General features: G+C 56.9%; 1 protein-coding gene across 2 annotated transcripts in view; it reads right to left on the bottom strand.

The window, feature by feature from the left end:
* The window catches only part of CERK (ceramide kinase), a 41,432-nt gene that overhangs the window by 7,655 nt on the left and 13,195 nt on the right, over window positions 1-20,582 (bottom strand). For both annotated transcript variants that reach the window (XM_055327977.1, XM_055327979.1), the window contains exons 2-8: window positions 15,833-15,946; window positions 15,363-15,485; window positions 10,377-10,502; window positions 8,791-8,854; window positions 6,618-6,763; window positions 2,019-2,093; window positions 911-1,063 (exon numbers count right to left, since the gene is read on the bottom strand). In XM_055327977.1, the coding sequence (XP_055183952.1) occupies window positions 911-1,063; window positions 2,019-2,093; window positions 6,618-6,763; window positions 8,791-8,854; window positions 10,377-10,502; window positions 15,363-15,485; window positions 15,833-15,946 (801 nt within the window). The remainder of the gene's footprint in view (window positions 1-910; window positions 1,064-2,018; window positions 2,094-6,617; window positions 6,764-8,790; window positions 8,855-10,376; window positions 10,503-15,362; window positions 15,486-15,832; window positions 15,947-20,582) is intronic.

Raw genomic sequence — 20,582 nt, 5'->3', positions numbered from 1 at the left:
CGTCCGGCCCCCTGGCTACCCCCATCCCCTGCATGGACAACCCTCTACCTCAGCTCCTGGCGAGCGTAAAGGGTGTGCAGCTGGGCCCCTGCAGGGCAGCCTCTCTCCCTAGGGCAGTGCCCCATCCCGGCCTGTCCCTGGATGCCCCTATGTGCACGTCCCGCGGGCCCCAAAACATCAGCCTCCCGTCTGCCTCCGGAACCACCTCTGAGTGCCGCGGTGTGTCAGGTCCCGGGTGGGGCTGCAGATGCGGACAGGACACACCTTGGGTCCTACTGCAGGGTGACTGCAGGCCCGGACGAGGCCCCAGGGCGCAGAGCGAGCGGCAGGTGGTCAGGAAGATGGTGCCCGTCTGACACTCCCGTGGCTCTTCTCATTCCCCCATCCTTCCTCTTCCTACTTCTGGTTTTAGTAGGTACGTTTCTTCGGAGGGCCTTACATTTTAACTTTCAAGCCACAGTGTACGTTTAAGGTAGGTGGGTCCCGGCAGTGCCCCGAGCTCAGCAATTTACCGTCCCTTTCCCTCCCTCGGATTCTAAGACCTGGGATCCTTCAATTCAACTTAATACAGATTCGCCCAAAAGCAAACTGGAGAGGACGGTGACCAGATAAATGACACTTCTCAAACTCAGCCAAGGAGTTCGTCTGGGCGGCAGGGGTGCCCACACACCTGCATCCTGCCAGACTCCAGTTCCTACCAGTTCCCGCTCTGCCATCCAGGGGGGAGACCTGGTCTGTGGCCTGGGATGGGGGTCCTCAGGGTGCTCACCCTGCCCCGCGACGCCCTGAACCCATCAGATGTGCACCCACAACTGTGGAGAAGCCGGATGCTCGGCTCCTGTAACCAGGGGCACCTGCCCCGCAGACACCGTGCACCTGAGCCCAGACGGCGCGCGTCACCCCGAGTTACCTGAGAAGTCGTATCTGATGAGCCCCATCCACCGCTTCTTCTCGCTGTCCTTGATGATGTCCCCGTAGAAGCCGTACCCCAGGAGGGACACAGAGTACCGGAGCAGCGTGCTGTTGTGATGAACGGAGGACACGTCCATGGGCAGCGAGTCCCCTGCGGGAGAGAGACGGTGCCCTTTCCAACCGACACGGCGCCTCCTTCCACCCCGGACAGGGCCTCGCAAGTACACAAGGACCCAGATGATTAGGGCCCCCGGGGGGCTCAGCGGGTGAGCATCTGCCTTCGGCTCAGGTTGTGACCCCGGGGTCCCGGGGTCGAGTCCCGCAGGGAGCCTGCCTCTCCCTCTGTGTCTCTGCCTCTCAATCTGTCTCTCTCATGAATAAATAAATAAAATCTCTAAAAAACAAAAAAAAAGACCCAAAGGATTAAGATATAAAGCAGGCAAAGGGCAGTCAATGCAACAGGCTCTGCTCCTGGGGCACCAGGCACCTGCTCTTCCTTCAAATGACAGGATTTGACTAAAATTTCCAAAACAGGTTTGGAAAGCTGTCCTGGAGGGACAGAACCACGATGGCCCGTGAAGCGTGTCCCGTGCCGCTAACGGAAGGGGAATTTGACAATGAAGAGAAGGCGCCAGCATCCTACCCTAGATCATCGTAAATGGGCGACTCGTCAGCAGCACCTGTGCAGTTTTGGGTAACATGTGAGCCGCCCTGGTGTCAGGGACACGAGTGCGCCGCGTGCCTGCTGTGCAGGGGCCAAGGCCGTGTGGGCAGCACGGGGCTGCTCCTGGCTGAGGCGGCGACTAGCCGCACAGGCGGCCTCCTGCCCTCGGGCCGAGTGTGCAGGTGCACAGTAGAAGCCACATGCAAGGGGCATCGCGGGCACCACAGATTCGGGCCTGGGCAGCCTATCTTGATGGGGGCAGGTGGCTGAGTCCGACAAAGAGGGTCGGCCGGGCCTGCACATGGGGACATTGAGGCAGCTGGGCGGGCACAGGGTGCCTGTGGCTGCAGATCGGGGCACCCGCGTGTGCCCAGCGAGCTCCCAAGCCTGCCGCCCGCACACAGCTTCTCACACGGCCCGTGTCTGCTGGGAGGGGACCTACCCACGATGATGTGCAAAGCCGACGTTTCTGCATCGTTTGTGCCAACAGTGGAAAAACACACACAGTCTGTTGACCCTAAAGAAGAAAAGAGAAGAAGAAGGCCCTTAACGTCAATACAATGATTTAACATCGTGGCAGGCTTCCCCCGGAGGGCTGCGCACCTCCCGTTGGCCCAGGAAGGACTCGACGCCATCTGTACAAAGCCAACACCGGAAATACTGACAGGAACTCATCAGAAATGCTGAGACCGGCCTTGCAGCAATCCCAACCAGCTCCTTGCAGGGCGTTCAGAGACTGCTCTTCAACCCCGGCCTGGGGAGTGGAGCCCCAACAAATGTGCGCTCCACACAGTGCTTGTGTCCCCTGCACACACCAGTGGCCCCAGGACCCACAGGCACCAGCACGGAGACATCACCAGTGGGAAAGTGTGTGCAGGACGAGGACAACCTGGGGAGGTCCTGGAACAGCCCCGCGGAGCCTGCACCCCAACATTGGCTCCCCGGCTCACAGAATACACTGAGGCCTCCCTGGGTCACAGGGGCGCAGCAGCCACCACCTGATCCGGGAGGGGAGCACAGCCCTCCCACTGACATGCTTGTCTGTAAATGGGGCGGGGGGGCGGGGTGGGTGACCTCAGAGCACCGGCCAGTGCCAGGATCCCCAGGGCCTGGTGACAATGCTACGGACCATCCCTCACTCCATCCCGCTAACTGGGTCAGAATCCAGGTCAGCGTCCCCAGCCTGGGGGGCAGAGACTCTCCTGGGCTGCTTATTTATAACAGAGATTCCTGAGCCCCTCCGCCCCCCGAGATCCTGACCCAGCGGGCCTGGGACGGGGCCGAGCGGTCTCAATTTTAAAGATGTCGGCTAACCAGCTGGAAGGGCCTCGTGTGCATTTCCCAGGAATAAGGTGCATGGCAGACCCGGAACACAGTGTTGCCACAGGCACAGATGGGGCACAGATGTGGCACAGCCCGATCCACAGGGAACGACCAGCACTAACAGGCCCGAAGCCTGGGCGCCACCTGCGTCCGGATGCCCTGCCCTCAGGCCCCACAATAATCTAGGACTCTGGTCCTAAGTGACGGCCCACGAGGCTGGAAGGCTGCAGGTTCCTGGCAGTCGTGGTGGATTGCAAGCACCTGTGTTGTGTCTGAGGGTAACAATCTGCTCGGCTTGTGTCCGAGGGGAGGCTCTGGATTATTTCATTGAAGCAGACATATGGCTGCTGATTGCTGGTAAGTCATACAGACACACACACCTGTTTTTAATATGTTTTTCTCTTTTTGTTACTTGTAACTTGAAGACTTTGCTGAGATCTCATTCCGAAAATGAGTCAAAATGTAAAAATTTTTACATGAACATTTAAGACCATGGGAGTGAGCAAATCTTAATAAAAATTAAGAGCAACGGGATCTAAGAAAACCCGTGTGGCCCCCGACCCTCCCACACCCTCATCTTCATGATGCACAGTGCTCGGATAGCCAGCATGCACATTTCTGAGACAATAAATGCAAAAAAACCTATTTAATTATCGTGGACTATGCCCCAAGGTAGTTCTTCACATCCCCAGAACCTTCCGGAACGTCTGCAGAGCCCACTGGCTCCCCTGGCATGCCCAGGGACACGGGCTGATGCGACTCCCAAACTGGCCTGCATGCACAGAGGTGGGTCTCGTAGCATCAGCAGGAACCCGACAAAGATCATGGGTAAGAATGAAGCAGGGAGGAGCGTCCAGTCCCCCCAACTCCCCGGGCTGGAGCTGTGCTGCGCACGGAGGAGCCACAGCAAGCAGAGCCTCGAGGTGGAACTTCACAGGGCTCAGGTCTGCACGTGCAGGGCGCCCGGCATGACCACAGCGGCCCTGGTGACCACCCACCTCCCGGAGGGCACCTCGCCGTCCCGAAGCTGGAGGCGCTGGGTCCAAGGGGGTGTGGGTGGCACGCGGTGAGGCGCCCGGTCTTCCTGATCAGGGATTTTCAAAGGCGCTCGTCGCTCACCTTACAGCCTACGCTCAGGACCTGTCACGGGCCCACCACCCTCCGCCTGCACCTGCCAGCCCGGCCCTGCCTCTTGCTCCCTGCGCCCTGCTGGAGCCACCGTAACCCCAAGGCAGGGCTGTCCTCACCAGGTTCCAGGTCTCCCACCAGCGTCACTGCGAAAGGCCTCCTGGAGCCCCGTGTGTCTGTAACGGCGTGCCCCTCTCCCCGCCACCGGCCTGCCCTCTGTGTCACGTGCCCGCGGTCTGCCTCCCCGCACCCCGGGCCCCCGTGCAGAGAGCACCATGAACCCCCGGCTGAACGAGCCAGAGCTCCAGGGAGCCTTCAGCTCGCAGGGCCAGCCTGGCGCAGCCGAGGGGCCGGCAGACGGGTCCACACAAACAGCCCGGCCTCCTCGCCCCACGGCCCCATTCCTCCTTGTAACTTTCAACAGCTCATCCCTCAGGTATGACATCATTTCCTCAAACGTCTGTGCGGCCCAGGCCTTACCACAAGGAAGCCCCAGCCGGACACGCGAGGTCTGGCTCAGATCAGGCATCAGGACATGGTTCCGGCTCCACCTCCGGCAGACAGAGCAACGTCCCTCCCGAGGCGGGGGGCATGGCTGTGCGGCGCCGGGCAAGACAGGAGGACAGCGGAGGGGACCACGTCCTGCCCTACACCGGCCCTACCTCTCGATCTTAAGTGGAGAGCCTGAACTTCGGAAACCCCAGCACGGGACTCCGCGGCTGGAGCTCTGAGGACCAGCTGGGCCCTGGACCACCCGACCCACCTCGGCTGCCCGGCCATCCAGACCCCACACCCCGGTTCTGCGGCCCCCAGGAGCCTCGTCTCAAATCTCCACCAGAACTCTCGCCCCCACTCTGGTGCCTCGTCCCGGCCCCCCCAGGTTACTGAGATCAACGTCGCGGGGTCCCGGGTGCCTCCTTCACCCTCACTCCATTGATTCCTGTCGCCTCTGTGGCAAAGCCACACCCCAGCCACAGCCAACCCTTGGCCACTCGGGACCCTGGCGTCCTCCCCGGGGCTTGGCTGGCCCGCCCAGAGCAGGGCACAGGAGTGCGCTTTAGCAGCCCACCCAGACGACACCGCCCGCCGGCCTCCAGGGCCTCCTCCCGCTGCAGCTCACCGAGTGGCCTCAGGACTGAGCCGCGAGCTGGGCCCCCGCCCTGACCCGTTAACCCACTCCTGGCGCCCCTGCCACGCGGGGCCCTGCTCATTCCCACCCGCCCCGCCCCAGCTGACCCTCAGCACACCAATGTCCCAGCACGGCGGGCCCCAACCTGTCACCTCCCAGAGGGCCCTGGACCACCCACCGAGGGAAGCCCCCCAGCCGCTGCCCCGAACCGTCTCCTCCACAGCAAGCCCACTATGGAAACCCTCCTACACCCACGTTTCCTTGTGGGGGGGGGTCTCCTGCGTGGGCAGAGGCCACAGCACCTCGTTCTCTGTGACCCCCAGGCCCAGGACCCACACGGAGGCTCGGTCCGTCCTCACGGAGCTCCTGCGCTCCCTCCAAATGTCGGAGGTACAGGGCTGCTGTGGGCAAACGGCCACGCGGGACGTCGAGGAAGAAGCATCCAGCAGGGAGAATACGGAACGTCAGGTAGCCCAGGACAGACCACGCGCAGAGACAAAAGACAAAGCCTGACTTGGGCAAGAAGCTGGGAGCTACAAGCAAGACGCGCGATTACTACACAAACGACAATAGCCAGTGGGGGGGGGGGTGTCAGACTCCTCCTGGCTGGGGGGCAGGCACGCATCCACGCCCCCAGTGACTTGGCACCTCCTGCACGGAGCCGTCCTGGCAACGAAACGACATGACGCATGCCTGGCGCACAGCCAGCCCGGGACCGAGGGGCCGCAGCGCAGACTCAGGGCGCCAGACACAGGTGCCTCCTCCCTGCTGCGCTGTCTGCAGAGCCTCGAACCAGCACTGCGCAGGCTTCACTTAGCTCAGCACCGTGATTTTTCAGAGAACTAGGTACTTCCTAGAAAGACAAGGGGCGCTAAGCTAGGGCGCCTGGGAGGCAGTCGGTTGGGCGTCCGACTCTTGGCTTCGGCTCAGGTGGTGACCTCGGGGTCATGGGATCGAGCCCCACATCAGGCTCCACATTTGGCAGGGAGTCTGCTGGAGATTCTCTCCCCCTCATCCCCCTCAAATAGATAAATAAATCTTAAAAAACAACAACCCACCCTGAGCCACACCCCTCCCCAGCTGACACAGGAGCGCGCCCGCCCCAGTGCGTGACCTGCCCCCGGCCCCCATCACCCCCCAGTCTGGGCTATAGGCCACTTCCAGAAAACCACCTGCTTCCTGGGCTTCCTTCCCTCTCGATGTGCTCCGGGTCCCCACACCCCCTGGTCCCCTCGTCCCCGCCAGCTGGTCAGTCCTCGACAGCTGACTGTCCCCCGGCTGCCAGCTTCTCAGCGCCCATGGAAGCGAGCGTCCGGGGAAGGAGGACCCGATTCCCTCAAACACTTGGTCGTAAACTGTCCCTCAGGAAATCTGCCCCCGTGTGGGGTAAGATCACCGTTCCAGAAACAGAAGGGCCCTGAGGGAAGCTGAGCCTGCTGCCCCAGGGCGGGGGCGCCCCACCTGCGGGGATGATGCCGATCCTGAGCGGGCTGGGCACCAGCGCTGCCCTGGGCTGGTTCTGGTCCACGCCGGCGTTCCTCTGCGTCCTGCCGATCAGGCCGTGCAGGATCTCGCTGAACATGCCGTCTCCACCGACGCAGACGATTCTGCAGGGGACACGGGTAGTTAGGGTCCCTGCTGCTGTCCCCACAATGCCTCACTCTCCACTGCTTGTCGTGGCGGTCCTGAGAAGGACAACTGGGTGGCGGGTTGTGTGGCCAAGCCAGAGCCCACCTAGGCCCCCGGCACGCGTCCCCGTGCTCCCTGCGGCCACCCTGGGCTCCCATGTCCCCCGGGCTACAACAGCTGCCACCAATTGGGGTCTTACACCCGTTCCCTCCATCGGGGCTTCTTCCCCCGCTGCCAGTGGCTCCCCGGTTCCCGCTGTGGCCACAGGAGGCCAGGCTCTGAGAGGCCATGAGGCCAGGGCTGGGACTGAGCCTCCGCCCCGCTGTGTCCCGTGGGCCCTGCTCATCATCCCTTCTTCCTCAGCCCCCAAGCAGGTGCTTTTCTTCAGGCCAAACTGCTAAGAAATAAGCAGACGAAGCAAAAGCAAAACAGCCTCTCCCTCCACTCCACCTGCCCGGACCTGGGCCTCCACACCCCCCAGGGGTTCTGGAAGCTGGCACCAGGCTCCCACCCTTGCTGACACTCCCTGCCACCTCCTGCACTGCTGTTCCAGGTGCGGTCGCCTGCCCTTCGCCCCACTCGTCCTCGAGGGGGACTGACCAGCCTCTACTCCCGGGACCTCTCTTCTGGGTCACTTCTCACATGTCTGATGTCCCGGGGGCACGGCCGCCTACTGGAGGCCCCAGCTCGGGACAGCCCTGAGGCAGGGGCACTCGTGACCAGGAGCCCCACTCAGAGGTGGCCCTGTGGGCCCCGGTCACGCCACTGGTGAGGCGCAGGCCAGGGTCAGACCGGCAGCCCTGGAGCTGCCCTAACCCTCATGCTGCCTGGACGCCAGGGGCCGACCCGCCCAGCTGAGCCCTCGGCTCACGTTCTCCACACTGGCTGCCCTGCTGTCTTCAAAATCAACTTCAATTCCTTATCTCATGGCTTGGTAACGTCACTGTCACTTGGGTGAGGAATCCCTCCACGTCTTCTGTAGGATTAGGTCACCAGGACCAGTCAGTCCGTTCTCCCCGGACGTGCTGGAGACCATCTGACCCTCTGTGCCTGTCCTCCACACCATCCAGCCAGCCCTGCCCACAGCCCGGAACCTCCTTCAGCCTGCCTCAGCCTGGCTCCGATCCCACGGCCTCAGTACTTGCCACACGGCTTTCAGGAGGATCCTTCCAACACGCTTGGTCCTCAGGACCTGATCGCGAGCTCCCTGGAACCTCACCGCTGCAGAGGCAGTCGCCCTTCCCCAGGGCTCGAGTGCTCCTTCGCGGAGCACCTGCCCCGTGCGCCTGCCTCTGCCAGGGGCCGGGGAACAGCTGCGCACAGGACCAAGGGCACCGGCCTCCCGGGGCTGCAGGCGCAGACTCACATGGGAGGCTGGCCGGAAGAGCACAGCAGCCCCTGGTGTCACGTGGCCAAGCACACACACCACCAGGGCGAACGAGAGGGAACATGCAACACACCAAAACCAAGGGACGCCACAAACAACTGGTCTATACTCTCAAAAACTCCGCCACCCCAAGAAACGCTGCGGAACAGCTCCAGGTCTGAGACTAGAGTGCTCGCGACAGAGTCCAAGGGAGGCAGGTCCAGGTGTCTTCCTGCCGTAAAGGAAACGTGGGACACACGGCGGGACCCAGAGGACGCAAGAGCACTGTGTCCGTGTGGGTGCCTGGATTATCACAGTGTTCTGGTTCTGTAAGAATGTCCTTGGTTTTAGGAAATATGCAAATATTTAGGGACAAAGGGTGACCGTGTCTGCAGCAGACTTTCAAAGGATTCCAAAAAGGTTCATCTGTGTATGTAGGTAGTAAGACGGAGAAGGACAACGGTCAGTGGGGGTCTCCAGGTCATTGAAGAAGGTGGGACAGAACTTTGCTGCGGTTTCTAACTTTTCTATAATTACAATCCAGAATAAAACGAAGGGCAGGAAGGGAACCACAGTGAGACAGAAGGGTGAAGCCAGATACCACCCACTACATACACGTCAGGGGAAAAGAAACCTTACCCATCGTATTTGTCTATGTTGATCTCATACAGACTCTCCTTGGCCTGATTCGCACGTTCAGTAACTGTGGGAAGAAATAACATGACGTTGTACAGTCTGCCTTCAAATCTGAGAATCCAATTTAAAATAAAAAGCAAGCAATTCTTAAATGAGGTCCTATAAAATCCTCAGGAGGGTTTCCTGCAGGAAGTCCCTCTTCGGAGAGGGGACGCTGACCTCAGTGGAAGGTGACACCCTCGGGACACGTTCTGCTGCCTAAGACGTCACATCCTTGGCACCTGAGCGCCGACAAACAGTAACTCTTTGGAAAGAGATTACATCTTCTAGTTGAGAGTAATAATTTTCCTTATTATCCAAGCTATGTTGACATTTTTAATTAATTGAATTTAAATAAAACAATTTTTTAAAGAATTTACTTATTTATTCATGAGAGACACATGGAGAGAGACAGAGATGTACGGAGCTTGATGCGGGACTCGATCCTGGGACTCCAGGATCATGCCCAAAGGCAGATGCTCCACTGCTGAGCCACCCAGGTGTCCCTAAATAAAATAAAACTTAAACACAAAGAAAATTCTAGGATACCTCAAGACGTGAGAAAAAGAAAACGTTAGCCTACGGTCTGTGTACTCAACATAAGAAACCAGCACAACAGAAACTCTAGTGAGTGTCGTCTCGTACCCCAGTCTTATTTTATCATAACCACTCTTTTCCAGTGAAAAGTTCTCGGTAATGACCTGTCACAGGCCCACGTGCTGCCCTTTGGGTCCACGGCACAGTGGTGTCTCCACATTTCCTGTCAGCAGACGTTTACGCAGCTCCAGCATTTGCTGTTACAAAACATGGAGTGCGCATCTGTGTGCGCCTGTGCACCGAGTGCTGACCCAGGAAGAACGAGAAACCCAGCATGTGGGGCAAACCCTCCCATTTTTAAGGTTCTTTGTCCATGCTGCCAGCGGCCCTTCAGTACGTGTGCACAGGCCTCAGGGCACAGGGTCGGGGTGGGGGGACACTGTCTCCACGTCCAGCTTCTAGAGTCTGTACTAAAAGCCTGGTGCCACAAACAGGGCACCCCATTATGTTTCTTCAAGCGTCGCCTATGGGTAAAATTATTTCCAAGTCTCATGAATTGCTTGTATTTCTTCTGGCCAGAATTTTCTGTCCATGAGCTTTACCCTTTCATCTTCCTAGTGTATCTCGAGTGCTTTTTATGTTAAGACCAGGAGGAATAACACTCGTTATTCTGTGTTGTTCTCATTCTCGTATATAAAACGACACGTTTCAGGACACCTGGGGGGCTCCGTGGTTGAGCGTCTACCTTCGGCCCAGGGCGTGATCCTGGGGTCCTGGGATCGAGTCCCACATCGGGCTCCCTGCATGGAGCCTGCTTCTCCCTCTGCCTGTGTCTCTGCCTCTCTGTGTCTCTCATGAATAAATAAAATCTTAAAAAACAAATAATAAAAAATAAAACGACACATTTCACCTTGCTTAAAATAATCTTGTAAGATGAAAGTCTTGTCCAGTGACCACACTTGAATCATTCTCAAATTTAGTCCCATATATTTAACAGAGAATTTATACATTACCGATTATTTCGGTGGTGATGGAGGCTAGCGTAAACAACGGGGCCACTTTCCTCTCATATATCCGCTTGCCTTGTCCTTTCCCGCCAAATGGGTTAATAAACACCAGTAGATGCTTTGGTCTTGATGCTATGAAACAACAACAACGTGTAAGTCACAGTGGATGCAACAAATACTCAACATGAAGGATCATGTTACTGAACAAAACCAAACCGCTGTGGTTTGAGAACTCTACGTGGTATCACCCGGTAAAAAGTGTGTTTCAGTTACGGAACGGTGCTACGGAGCTTCCTCGTCGATGGAGAGGGAAGCGACAGCCTGTGTGAACAGGCAGGAGCTTTGTCTATCTACCAGCGGCTGCGTGAGCAGCCCCAGGCTTACGATACTGCCTGAGACGGATGCTGGCTCCCGAGGAAGCATCCTACGAATGTGACTCTGGAAGGTGGGAACAGCCTCGCCTTCCTCGATTGAAGGAACATGAATCTGCAGAGAACAGGAAGAGACAGACAGACAGGCACAGCCAGAGGCCGACACGGGGATGGATGGAGAGACAGATGGACCGTGAGATGCGGACAGACCCCAGCCCCCGGTTCAGTTCCCTGCAGAGAACTCCTATGTTCCTATTTTCTCATCACACCTATGTTCTTACAGGAACTCCTACATTTCTGTTGAGGCCACTTCAAATTGATTCTGATACTCAAAAAAAAAAAAAAAAACTTTAAGGAACAAATCAATAAAAGTTGCAAGAAAGTATACACCCAAGAACACTGAAAACCTAAATCCAGGCAAAATCCTGCATGTGGAAGTTCACAGCAGTGCCATTCACGACAGCCCCAGAGAGAAGGCACCCCGAATGTCTGGAGGCTGACGCAGCAGATGTGGTCTAGCTACGCGATGGAGTATTATTCGGCAATAAAAAAAGCACAAAGTACTGGTGTACGAACCAACACGCATCCATCTCAAAGCCTAAAAGCACTCTTCGAAGGGGCCGCGGTGCTGTGATTCCATCCACGTGGTTGGTGGCTGTCCCTGCACTGACAGGAAGGATCCTGAGAAAAGTCTCCCAGGGGTTGGGCAACACAGCTGTGCGGGTGTATGTCCAGCACCACTGATTTCAATTCACGATCTGTCCACCCCACCGCACGGGAGTTCTAGCTCAGAACTCTCTAGCTCATGAGGTGCCTGTGAGGTGTTTAAAGGTGAAGCACCCCATGGGACGCCTGGGTGGCTCAGCGGTTGGGCATCTGCCTTCGGCTCAGGGCGTGATCCTGGGATCCAGGATCAGGTCCACGTCGGGTTCCCCGCAGGGAGCCTGCTTCTCCCTTGGCCTGTGTCTCTGCCTCTCTCTCTCTCTGTCTCTCATGAATAAATAAATAAAATCTTAAAAAAAAAAAAAAGGTGAAGGACCCCACATCCGGGACTTACTCTGAAACTCAGCAAAGAGCACAATTAAAAAACAGATAGAGACACAGATGCTGACAAAGCAGAGGCTGCAAACCATCAACCGCTGCAGAATCTAGGCGGTGGGAATGTGTGCTTCTGGTACAGTTCTTGCAATTTTTCTGTATGCTTAAAACCTTCATAATAAAATGCTGAGGGGAAGGTACGGCAGAGAAAATCAACAAAGCTGAAAGCTGGTTCTTTGAAAAGATTCATAAAATTGACAATTCCCTCATAAAGCTGCTACAGACCAAGGGAGAGAAGACAAATCACTAATTATCAGGAATGAGAAAGGGGACAGGACTCCAGAGTCTGCACATATTACAAGGAAAGTGAAAGGACTTCTTAAAAATGAATTTGTAAACTTGGATGAATGGACAGATTTTCTCAAAAAATACAATTTACCAAAGCTGGCGGAAGCAACAAGAAATCTGAGTTCTCTGATACTTAATGAAGAAACCAAAGTCATTGACGAAAACCTCACAAAGACTTGCCTCCAGGGATTTAAGGAAAACCACAGCCCCGATACCATACAAACGCTTCCCCAGAACAGAAGGAAGGAGCACCCCTTAGCTCCCACATGGGGCCACGAACACCTGATAGCAGAACCAGACAAGGACGCTGCCAGAGACTCACGCATGGCCCTATTTCTCCCCTGAGCCAAGGCGCAGAAATCCCAAACAAAGAATCAGCAGTCAACTCCAGAAATACGTAAAAAGAGTTGACAGGTCATGCCCAAGTGGGTTCCATGGGAATACAACGGCTTTTACACAAGAGAAACCAATGTTCTTAACACATTAACTCAGAAAGAAGACAATCACACCAGTGCCTCGAGAGATGCAAAAAGCATTTGTCAAATTCAACAATCAGCCATGCTTTGAGAAAAAAAACAAAGTCTAGAAAGCTAGGAATTAGAAAAGATCTTCCCTAATATGTTTTTTTCCTCATTTTACAATTTTTATTCATTTTTATTTTTTAAGTAATCTCTCCACCCAGCGTGGGGCTTGAACTCCAATCTTAAGATCAAGAGACCTGCTCTGCCAGCTGTCCCCTTAATATGTTCTTTTAATCTATTAAAAACCCAAGAAATATCATTCTTGACAGTGAAATGTTGGAAATCGCCCCCTGAGAGCAGGACTGAGACGACCTTCCCTGCTGGGACCCACACAGGGGAGAAGTGTCAAGAAAGAAAAAGAAGATGCATGAAACAGGAGTGTCATTATTCCCAGGTGATATGATTCTCTCAAAGAAAATCCAGAAGAATCATCAATCTATTGAAATGAATAAGTGAATTTAGCAAAGTTATTGGATGCTGAGTGAAATTCAATCCAAGTTCTACACAGAAGCAGTAAGCGAAGATCAACATAGTGGCCTTGCAGAGCAGCCGGGAAAGGACTGTCCTTCCCATCGACAGCAGGGGGTCGAGCAGGAACCTCTATTCAAATAACCCTTGACCCCTCACCCTACGCTACGCACAAAAAACAACTCCGGATGGACTGAGGGTCTAAATGTGAAAGGTAAAACAAAGTTTTGAGGAGAAAATATCTTTATGGCCCTGGAGTAGACAAAGATGTCAAATAGGACCCAAATTAAACTAGAGGGAAAAAGAGAGAGAGAAACAGAACTACACTGAAGTCAAGGATGTCTGTTCATCAGCAGACACCAAGAGTCAAAAGGCAAACCACAGAACGAGAGAAGTTACCCGCAATTCGTAAATCCAATAAAAGATCTGGATCCATAATATGCAAAGAATATCTATGTAACATTAAGACAACAGAAAAATGGACAGAAGACTTGAACAGGCTCCTTACAAAAGAGGATTTCCAAATGGCCATAAACATAGGAACGGATTTCTCAGCTTCAGTTGCCATCAGGGAAATGCAAATTAACAGGGCAAGACTACTAACACCCATCAGGACAGCTACAACTTGTAGGGCGTGAGCAAGATGCGGGGCAACCAGAACTCTGCTACCCTGCTGGTGGGAGTGCTGCTGGCCCTGCCGGTTTGGAGGACAGTCTGACGGCGCCTACGAGGTTGAATGCACGCAGGCCATGTGCCCCAGCCAGTCTACTCCCATGCACACAGCCAAGAGAACAAGCATGCGTCCAGCACAAGGCATGTACCAGAATGTTCAGAATGGCACTGTGTGTAACAGCCCGCAGCAGGGAGCTGTCCCCATGACCGTGAACAGCAACGCAGACACACCCACGTCGCGGGTGGAGGACCATGCCACCAACAGGACGGGCGGCCGACACCAAACACCGTGACATGGATAAGCTCCACAACCACAACGTTGACCCGAAAAGCCAGACACAGGAGCTTCTGTGGTATAATCGCATAAGTACGAAGCACAAAAGGAAGCACCAGTTGTTCAGGAGCTAGGCAGAGGACTGCAGGGCCCGGCGATGTTCTGTTTCTGGGTGTGGATGCTGGTCACTCGGGAGCCCCCAGTGTGTGACTGCTCCCGGGGCTGCCCGCTCGGGATTGGGGCGCTTGCCTGGGTCTATGCTACTTAGCACAGGCATTAAACACACAACACAGAGTTCAAACTACAGAGCAGTTAGGTGGAAAGTAAACCTCCACGATTTAACGGGGGGCAGGTTCAGAGCCAGAATCTCAAGACACAAATTCTCAAGGCAGTGACACAAATTCTCAAGGCAGTGATGGGGTGGGGCCGAGGGCTGGGGGCAGGAAAGGAGCAGGTGAGGACGAGGAGGAGGCCGAGAGATGAAGGCAGTCTCCTGGGCAGACTCGCACAGAAGTCAGGAGGGACATGCGGGACAGAGCGCCCACGGTGCGTCAGGCGAGGTGACGTCGGCAGCCACGCCCTGGGCACGTAAGGAGCACCGTGTCCCACGGGATGAGGTGGTAAAACACAGAAGCACGTGTCCTGCCGCCCAAACAAGACGCAGAGGTGAGCCTTCTGGAGCGAGGACGCGTATCAGAGCTGGTGTCTGGGCAATACTGCCTTCAAATAAGTTATAATGCACTTTTTTGATCCAGATGCCAAATTAATTGAAAAAGACCGAAAACCACCCCCCTCGCATGCTGTTTCCATACTATGGTTAAAGCTTGTGCTGAATTGACCAGATTATGTCTTGAGATTATAACCGAAGAGTGCGAAACAGGATTCCAGACACAGACCATCTCCCACGGAGCGGCAGAGACTCCCGTTACCCAGCAACCCATCCGCACCTGGGGGCTCACCCCAGATGTTTGGAGGCGTGCCCCACCCCCGTTCCCTGGCTTGCTCCCCACGTTCACCTGAATTACAGGTGTCCCCATCCCTGCTTCCCAGAAATAGAAACCAAGGCTCAGCAGCCAAGGGACCTGGGCCTCATCTCGCAGCCCCAAGACACCCCGCCCGCGAGGCCACGGTGGGGACAGCACACTCTGCTAGGCTGGTCCTCTACCCTGTACGTTGGTAAAGTTTTAAAAGTCACACGGATTTGCGCTGCACTTGGTTACAGGCAGCTGTGCAGAAGGCAGGAGAAACAGCAAAGGCCAGAGCACACACGCTTTCCAGGAGCACAGACACACGCACGTACTGAGCTTGTCCAGCAGCTCCTGCAGGGTCTGCAGCCACAGGTGACACAGCGGCTCCTCAGCACAGCAGAAGGTCACCTGCGCCCACTTCCAGCGGTGGCGTCGGGCTCTCTTCACACAGTGCACTGCAGAGACAGACCGGGCAGCAGGTCAGGGCACAGCCCGCACCCCGCGCCCCTCCTGCCTCCTGCCGACCCAGGGACTTCCCAGACATTAGGAGAAAGACCTATTTCTCAGTTATTTTAACCAATGTTTAAAAAAAACAAAAGAAAAAACAAAGTAAGAAACCAGATGATCAAAACATCAGCTAAAAGTATATCCTGGAAAAAAATCATAGAAGGCAGTTTCTAAAAATTAAAAAAAAAAAAAAAGGAAAGAAACACTGAGCTTGTCAAACAGGTGATGAAAAGGTCGCCTTTCACTCAAATCTTTGTGAGATGAGTGAAGACGGGGAGGGATTTTGCATCTTCACCTGTGAAAGCGAAGGGCTTCTCCATCTTTTGCCATTTCCCGCTGCCGTAGTGCTTCCCACGAGTGTCCGTCTCTTCCACGGTGATAATCTCCGAGATAGGCACCGAGCAGGCATCTGTAAAGACCACGTCACATGCGTCACATGCACTTCACAGAGGCCACATGAACACAGGAAGTGCATTCTACGACGCTGGGACCGGTCTGCTTTAATATTCTCCTTAGGAATCCAAAAGTAAAAAAAAAAAAAAAAAAAAAAAAGCAATCACTCGTAGTTTTAAATGCAGAACTAAATGAATTTGGAAACTCCGTGTTATCGGAAGACGGGCTGTTTTATCCCACAGTCACCAACCTCAGAGACTGCCAACCTCTCAAATGACCCGCTCAGCTGACTCCTCGGGCCAGATACTGTGTTAAGTTTGGGGGAAGGTGTTCAAGACGCAGCATCTGTCCTCAGTCTGCCTCGGGGATCCAAGTGGGAAGGAAGCACACGGTGCGTCCCGGACGAGCAGGACCCAGGGCTGCTGGGTGTGCTCCCCACCGAGGCGGAGGCCAGGGGTGGCCAGGGGCTCTGGAAAGGCCTGGGGGGTCCGGACAGATGTGGGAGGTTAAGGCCTGCAAGGGCCTGGGGGAGGATAGCAGTCCATGTTGCGCACTGCAGGGAAACCCAGGAGGAGGCCGCCCCGTGGAGCTGCTGTGCTTGTACCCAGCTGGGGGTGGGAGCTGGCAGGTGGTAACTAAACCCGGAGCCTGGGGGGCACGGAGTGAGACCCAGGACATCGAGCCCCCTCTGCACCGGCTGCCTCCCGGAAGCGCATCTGCGAACTGCTGTTAGGATTTACGATCTGTTTTTACACAGAAGAGCGTTATAATTTGTGGTTTAGTCCCAAGTTGGCTATAAGACCTGCAACGGGGCCAAAGCGCTCTATTTTTGTAGCAGCTCATGGAAAACTCCTGCTGTGGCACTTCAGCAACTCCACGTCATCGTTTTGAAGTCACTGCCTGTGGAGGCCAAGTTCTAAGACGGGGAAGCCAGCATGCCGATGGCCCTGGCCTTAACGGGCCTCAATGGGCCGGGAGGGTGGTCCCGCCAGGCCAGATGTGGCCAGGTCAGGGGAAGAGAGCCTTTTGCAGAGGAACCAGAAGTGGGCCTCGGAGGGCGGTGTGGGCTCCCATGCACCAGGTGTCTGTGGCCAGGGTGGCTCAGGGCCCTGCTGTTGGGCACCCTGCCCTCAGCCAAGCCCCTCACCGCGGCCTCCCTCCTGGGCGCCTGTCCTCTCACTCCCTCCTGAGCACCCATCTTCTCCCTCCCTCCTGGGTGCCCATCTACACCCCCCCCCCCGCCCACTGCTGCCAGCCCCGCAGGCTCCCTGCCACCAGCTCCCATCCCACAGCCTCCTCAATCCCAATCCCGGGGGTGCTGGCCTGCCTCCTTTGAGCCCCGCCAAGTCCACACCAATGTATCCTGGCACCCCTCCTCCCCCTGGCCCGCCTCCTGCAGGAGATGCCAGGTGTCTGTCCCGGTGGCAGGCCAGGCTCACCGCAGGGATGGTTCAGGAGTGCGGTGGGAGGAGTCAGGGATCAAACACTCACAGGGAGATCTCGGAGATCTCAGACGGTGGAGAATAGGCGTCAGGATCCCCCAGGCCCCCGGGGGGTCACTACCACACTTGGGCCTGCCTGATGAGAAACAGTGGAGATGATATTACAATAACTAGGAGGGCTGCGCTTCTCAGTACTCACACAGTGCGGCTTAAAAAACCGTGTAAGAGGTGAAGACAACAGTCACACCTGACTCACAGGATAACCTACCTGAGAGACAGTCTGCACGTTAATAATTCCTACCCGTGCTAGCTGGCCTGACAGCCTCCAAACCGAAGGGGGACACATGAGATGTCCCGATGCCACCCCCGCCTGCTGCGCCAGTGCCCGAGCGCCCCCGGGTGGTCCCCTGAATCCGTTTCATCGCACACAGCCGTGAGGGGACTAGGCCTCTGGGACCCCTGCAGCCTCCGCTCACTCGGGTACTCCCCGGGCGCCGGACCCCGTCCCCACCGCAGACCCAGTCCCGCCTGCCCACACCTTCTGGGGGAAACTGTCACAGAGGGAGCACATCGAGCTGATGTCAGGATGACAGTGCAGGGCTGGACGCGGTGGGGATGGGCTCAGGGTCAGGGCAGGGACTGGAGTGGGGCCAGATGCTGCTCAGAAGGTGTCCTGGCCGAGAAGCAGGAGCCCAGGGAGGGACCGGGATGGAAGGCCGGGACGGAGGGACAGAGAGACGCAGGCCCGGGGGAGCCTCCACCGGTGAGCGGGAGCTCAGAGGCTCTGGGCGGAGGGAGGCCTGGTCTGCCTCGGTCTGCCCCTGGGTAACTGAAACGTGGGGGACAGGACGGGACGAGGGACAAGACACAGGGAGGGGCTCTGGGGCGAACCTCCGCGGCTCCCGCTCCCTTCAGCCTACACCAGCCCTCGCTGGTCCTCGGGTGAGACAAGACCAGCGTGTGCAAGCAGGACGTACTATTCCACACCCGCATCACTTCCCACGGAGCACGTATGCGGGAAGACACAGAACTGGCCTCTCCCAAGAGGGACAGAGATGGGCAGGGAGGAGAAAACCCCTCTCCCTGAGGACTGGCAGGAACAGAGTGCAGGGCCCGGCCTGGGGCTGCCCCTCGTGGGAGCACAGGAAGCAGGGCTTGCTGGACGGGGACGCGGACGGGGATGCGGAGGGGGCTCAGCTGGCCGGGGGTGGGGGAGCACCTGAGCCACTGGCTGAGCCTGCATTTCACAACCGTGCATGCAGATGATGGTGTCACGCTAACACGGATCTCAGGAAGTTACCTAAGGTCGGGGGTCAGAGGGGTCCTCCCCTCTGTCCCCCTCGTCTGCGCTCAGCGGAGGACCAGCCTCCAGGGCCCGGGCACTCGTTTCCTCTCCAGTTCACTGCACATGTGCAGCTCAAGAGCAGGAGGCCCTCTTCCTCCAAACTCCCATCTCTAGGAGGCGAAGAGCTCCACCAAGAACGAGGAGATGCCCGCAAGGCCCACAGGACACAGAGCGTCCCCCACTTCCCCCAGTCTGCTCCGAGGGGAGCCCGGGGGGAATCACAGCGGCCCGGTGCGGGCAGCCTCCACCTGCTGGACACGCTGAGCATTAGCCCTGGACCAGGAAACGGAGGGATGCCTTGCACAGAGTTAACGGTAGGGACCAGGTGGAGGGCACATTCACTTCTACCCGAGATTAGCCTAGCGTCTCTACAGTTTGCCTGCATTTTGCCTCGTCTCGCACTGCACGAGAGGCTAGAACAAAAAAGAACCGTCTGTAAAAGAGCAGGCGGTGAGAAGAGAGGTCAGAGGTCCTGCCTTGAGCAAAGGTCACTTCCAGGCCGGAGTGGACCTGGCTGGCAGCCAAGTCGTTGGCAGCAACACACCCCGGCGGGACCAGCCAGGCAAGGACGTGGGGGCCCAGGGCTCAGGCTGGCCCACCCTCCAGCCCGGCCGCCCCCCAGCCCCCCATCAGGGGCGCAGTCCCGCCTGAGCTGGGCCTGTGACGCCCCGAGCACCCCTCGGGTAGACTCACCCCCGATCTTACTCCTCATCACCGCATCCTTCGAGCTGATTGCGGCCCCGGAGCAGTGGCCCAGGCTCACAGGAGTCACCTCTCACCTTATAAAAGTAACCACCTGACACCTCCTCCTGAAAGCTCTCAAGGGGAGCAGGCTTCTGGGATCGGCAGGTACCCCCACGGACACGACAAGGCTGGAAGCCACAAAGCTTCCTGCGCCCAGGGCCTTCAGGCACCTCTTGTGCTGCGGCCGTCCGGCCACTGCTGGATCTGAGCAGCACCCCGGGCTCCCCCGCAAATGCCCAGGGCACCCCCAACATTGCAGGCGTTGGCCAGGGTCTCCTGGGAGCACCGGCCCCAGTAGAGAACCACTGCCCTGGGGCATCACTGTGCTTAGCGACCTGTTGTTTAAACAGAAAACACAGAAGTAAACTAAGGCCACCCCAGGGGTGCAGAGGAAAGGCAGGCCCCCCCAGTACCCTCCCACATCAGAGACCGCCAGGTCCCACGTACACGTGTGCCTGTCCCATGGGTGCCTCATGCCCAACCTGCTAAATCCAAACCCAGGGGACCCCTGGGTGGCTCAGTGGTTTTGCACCTGCTATCAGCCCAGGGCGTGACCCCAGGGTCCCGGGATCGAGTCCCACGTCAGGCTCCCCGCAGGGAGCCTGCTTCTCCCTCTGCCTATATCTCTGCCTCTCTCTCTGTGTGTCTCTCATGAATAAATAAAATATTTTTTTTTTAGATTTTATTTATTTATTGAGACACACAGAGAGAGAGAGAGGCAGAGACACAGGCAGAGGGAGAAGCAGGCTCCACGCAGGGAACCCAACGTGGGACTCGATCCCAGGTCTCCAGGATCACACCCCGGGTCGCAGTCGGCACCAAACCGCTGCGCCACCGGGGCTGCCCGAATAAATAAAATCTTAAAAAAAAAAAAAATCCAAACCCATCCTTTCTAGTGTGCTGCCCCTTTCCAGAGACATTCTTCCCTGCAGCATCTGCCCACCATCCTCCCAGGAGCCCTGCCTTTCTTCCCTCCACCCCCAGCCCGACCCCCCCCCCCCACCGTGCACAATCATCCCTCCCCCTCTCCCAGTGCACGCAGAGGCAAATGTGTCACAATCTTTCGTGGCCTCTCCCACTGTGTTGGGAGGTGCCTGGATGGTGCTGGGACACCCTGCTGC

Source organism: Nyctereutes procyonoides, unplaced genomic scaffold (genome assembly GCF_905146905.1).
Source record: "Nyctereutes procyonoides isolate TBG_1078 unplaced genomic scaffold, NYPRO_anot_genome, whole genome shotgun sequence".
Taxonomy (NCBI): Eukaryota; Metazoa; Chordata; class Mammalia; order Carnivora; family Canidae; genus Nyctereutes; species Nyctereutes procyonoides.
The sequence above is the reverse complement of the archived record's forward strand: the minus strand, read 5'-3'. Positions and strand labels throughout refer to the sequence as shown.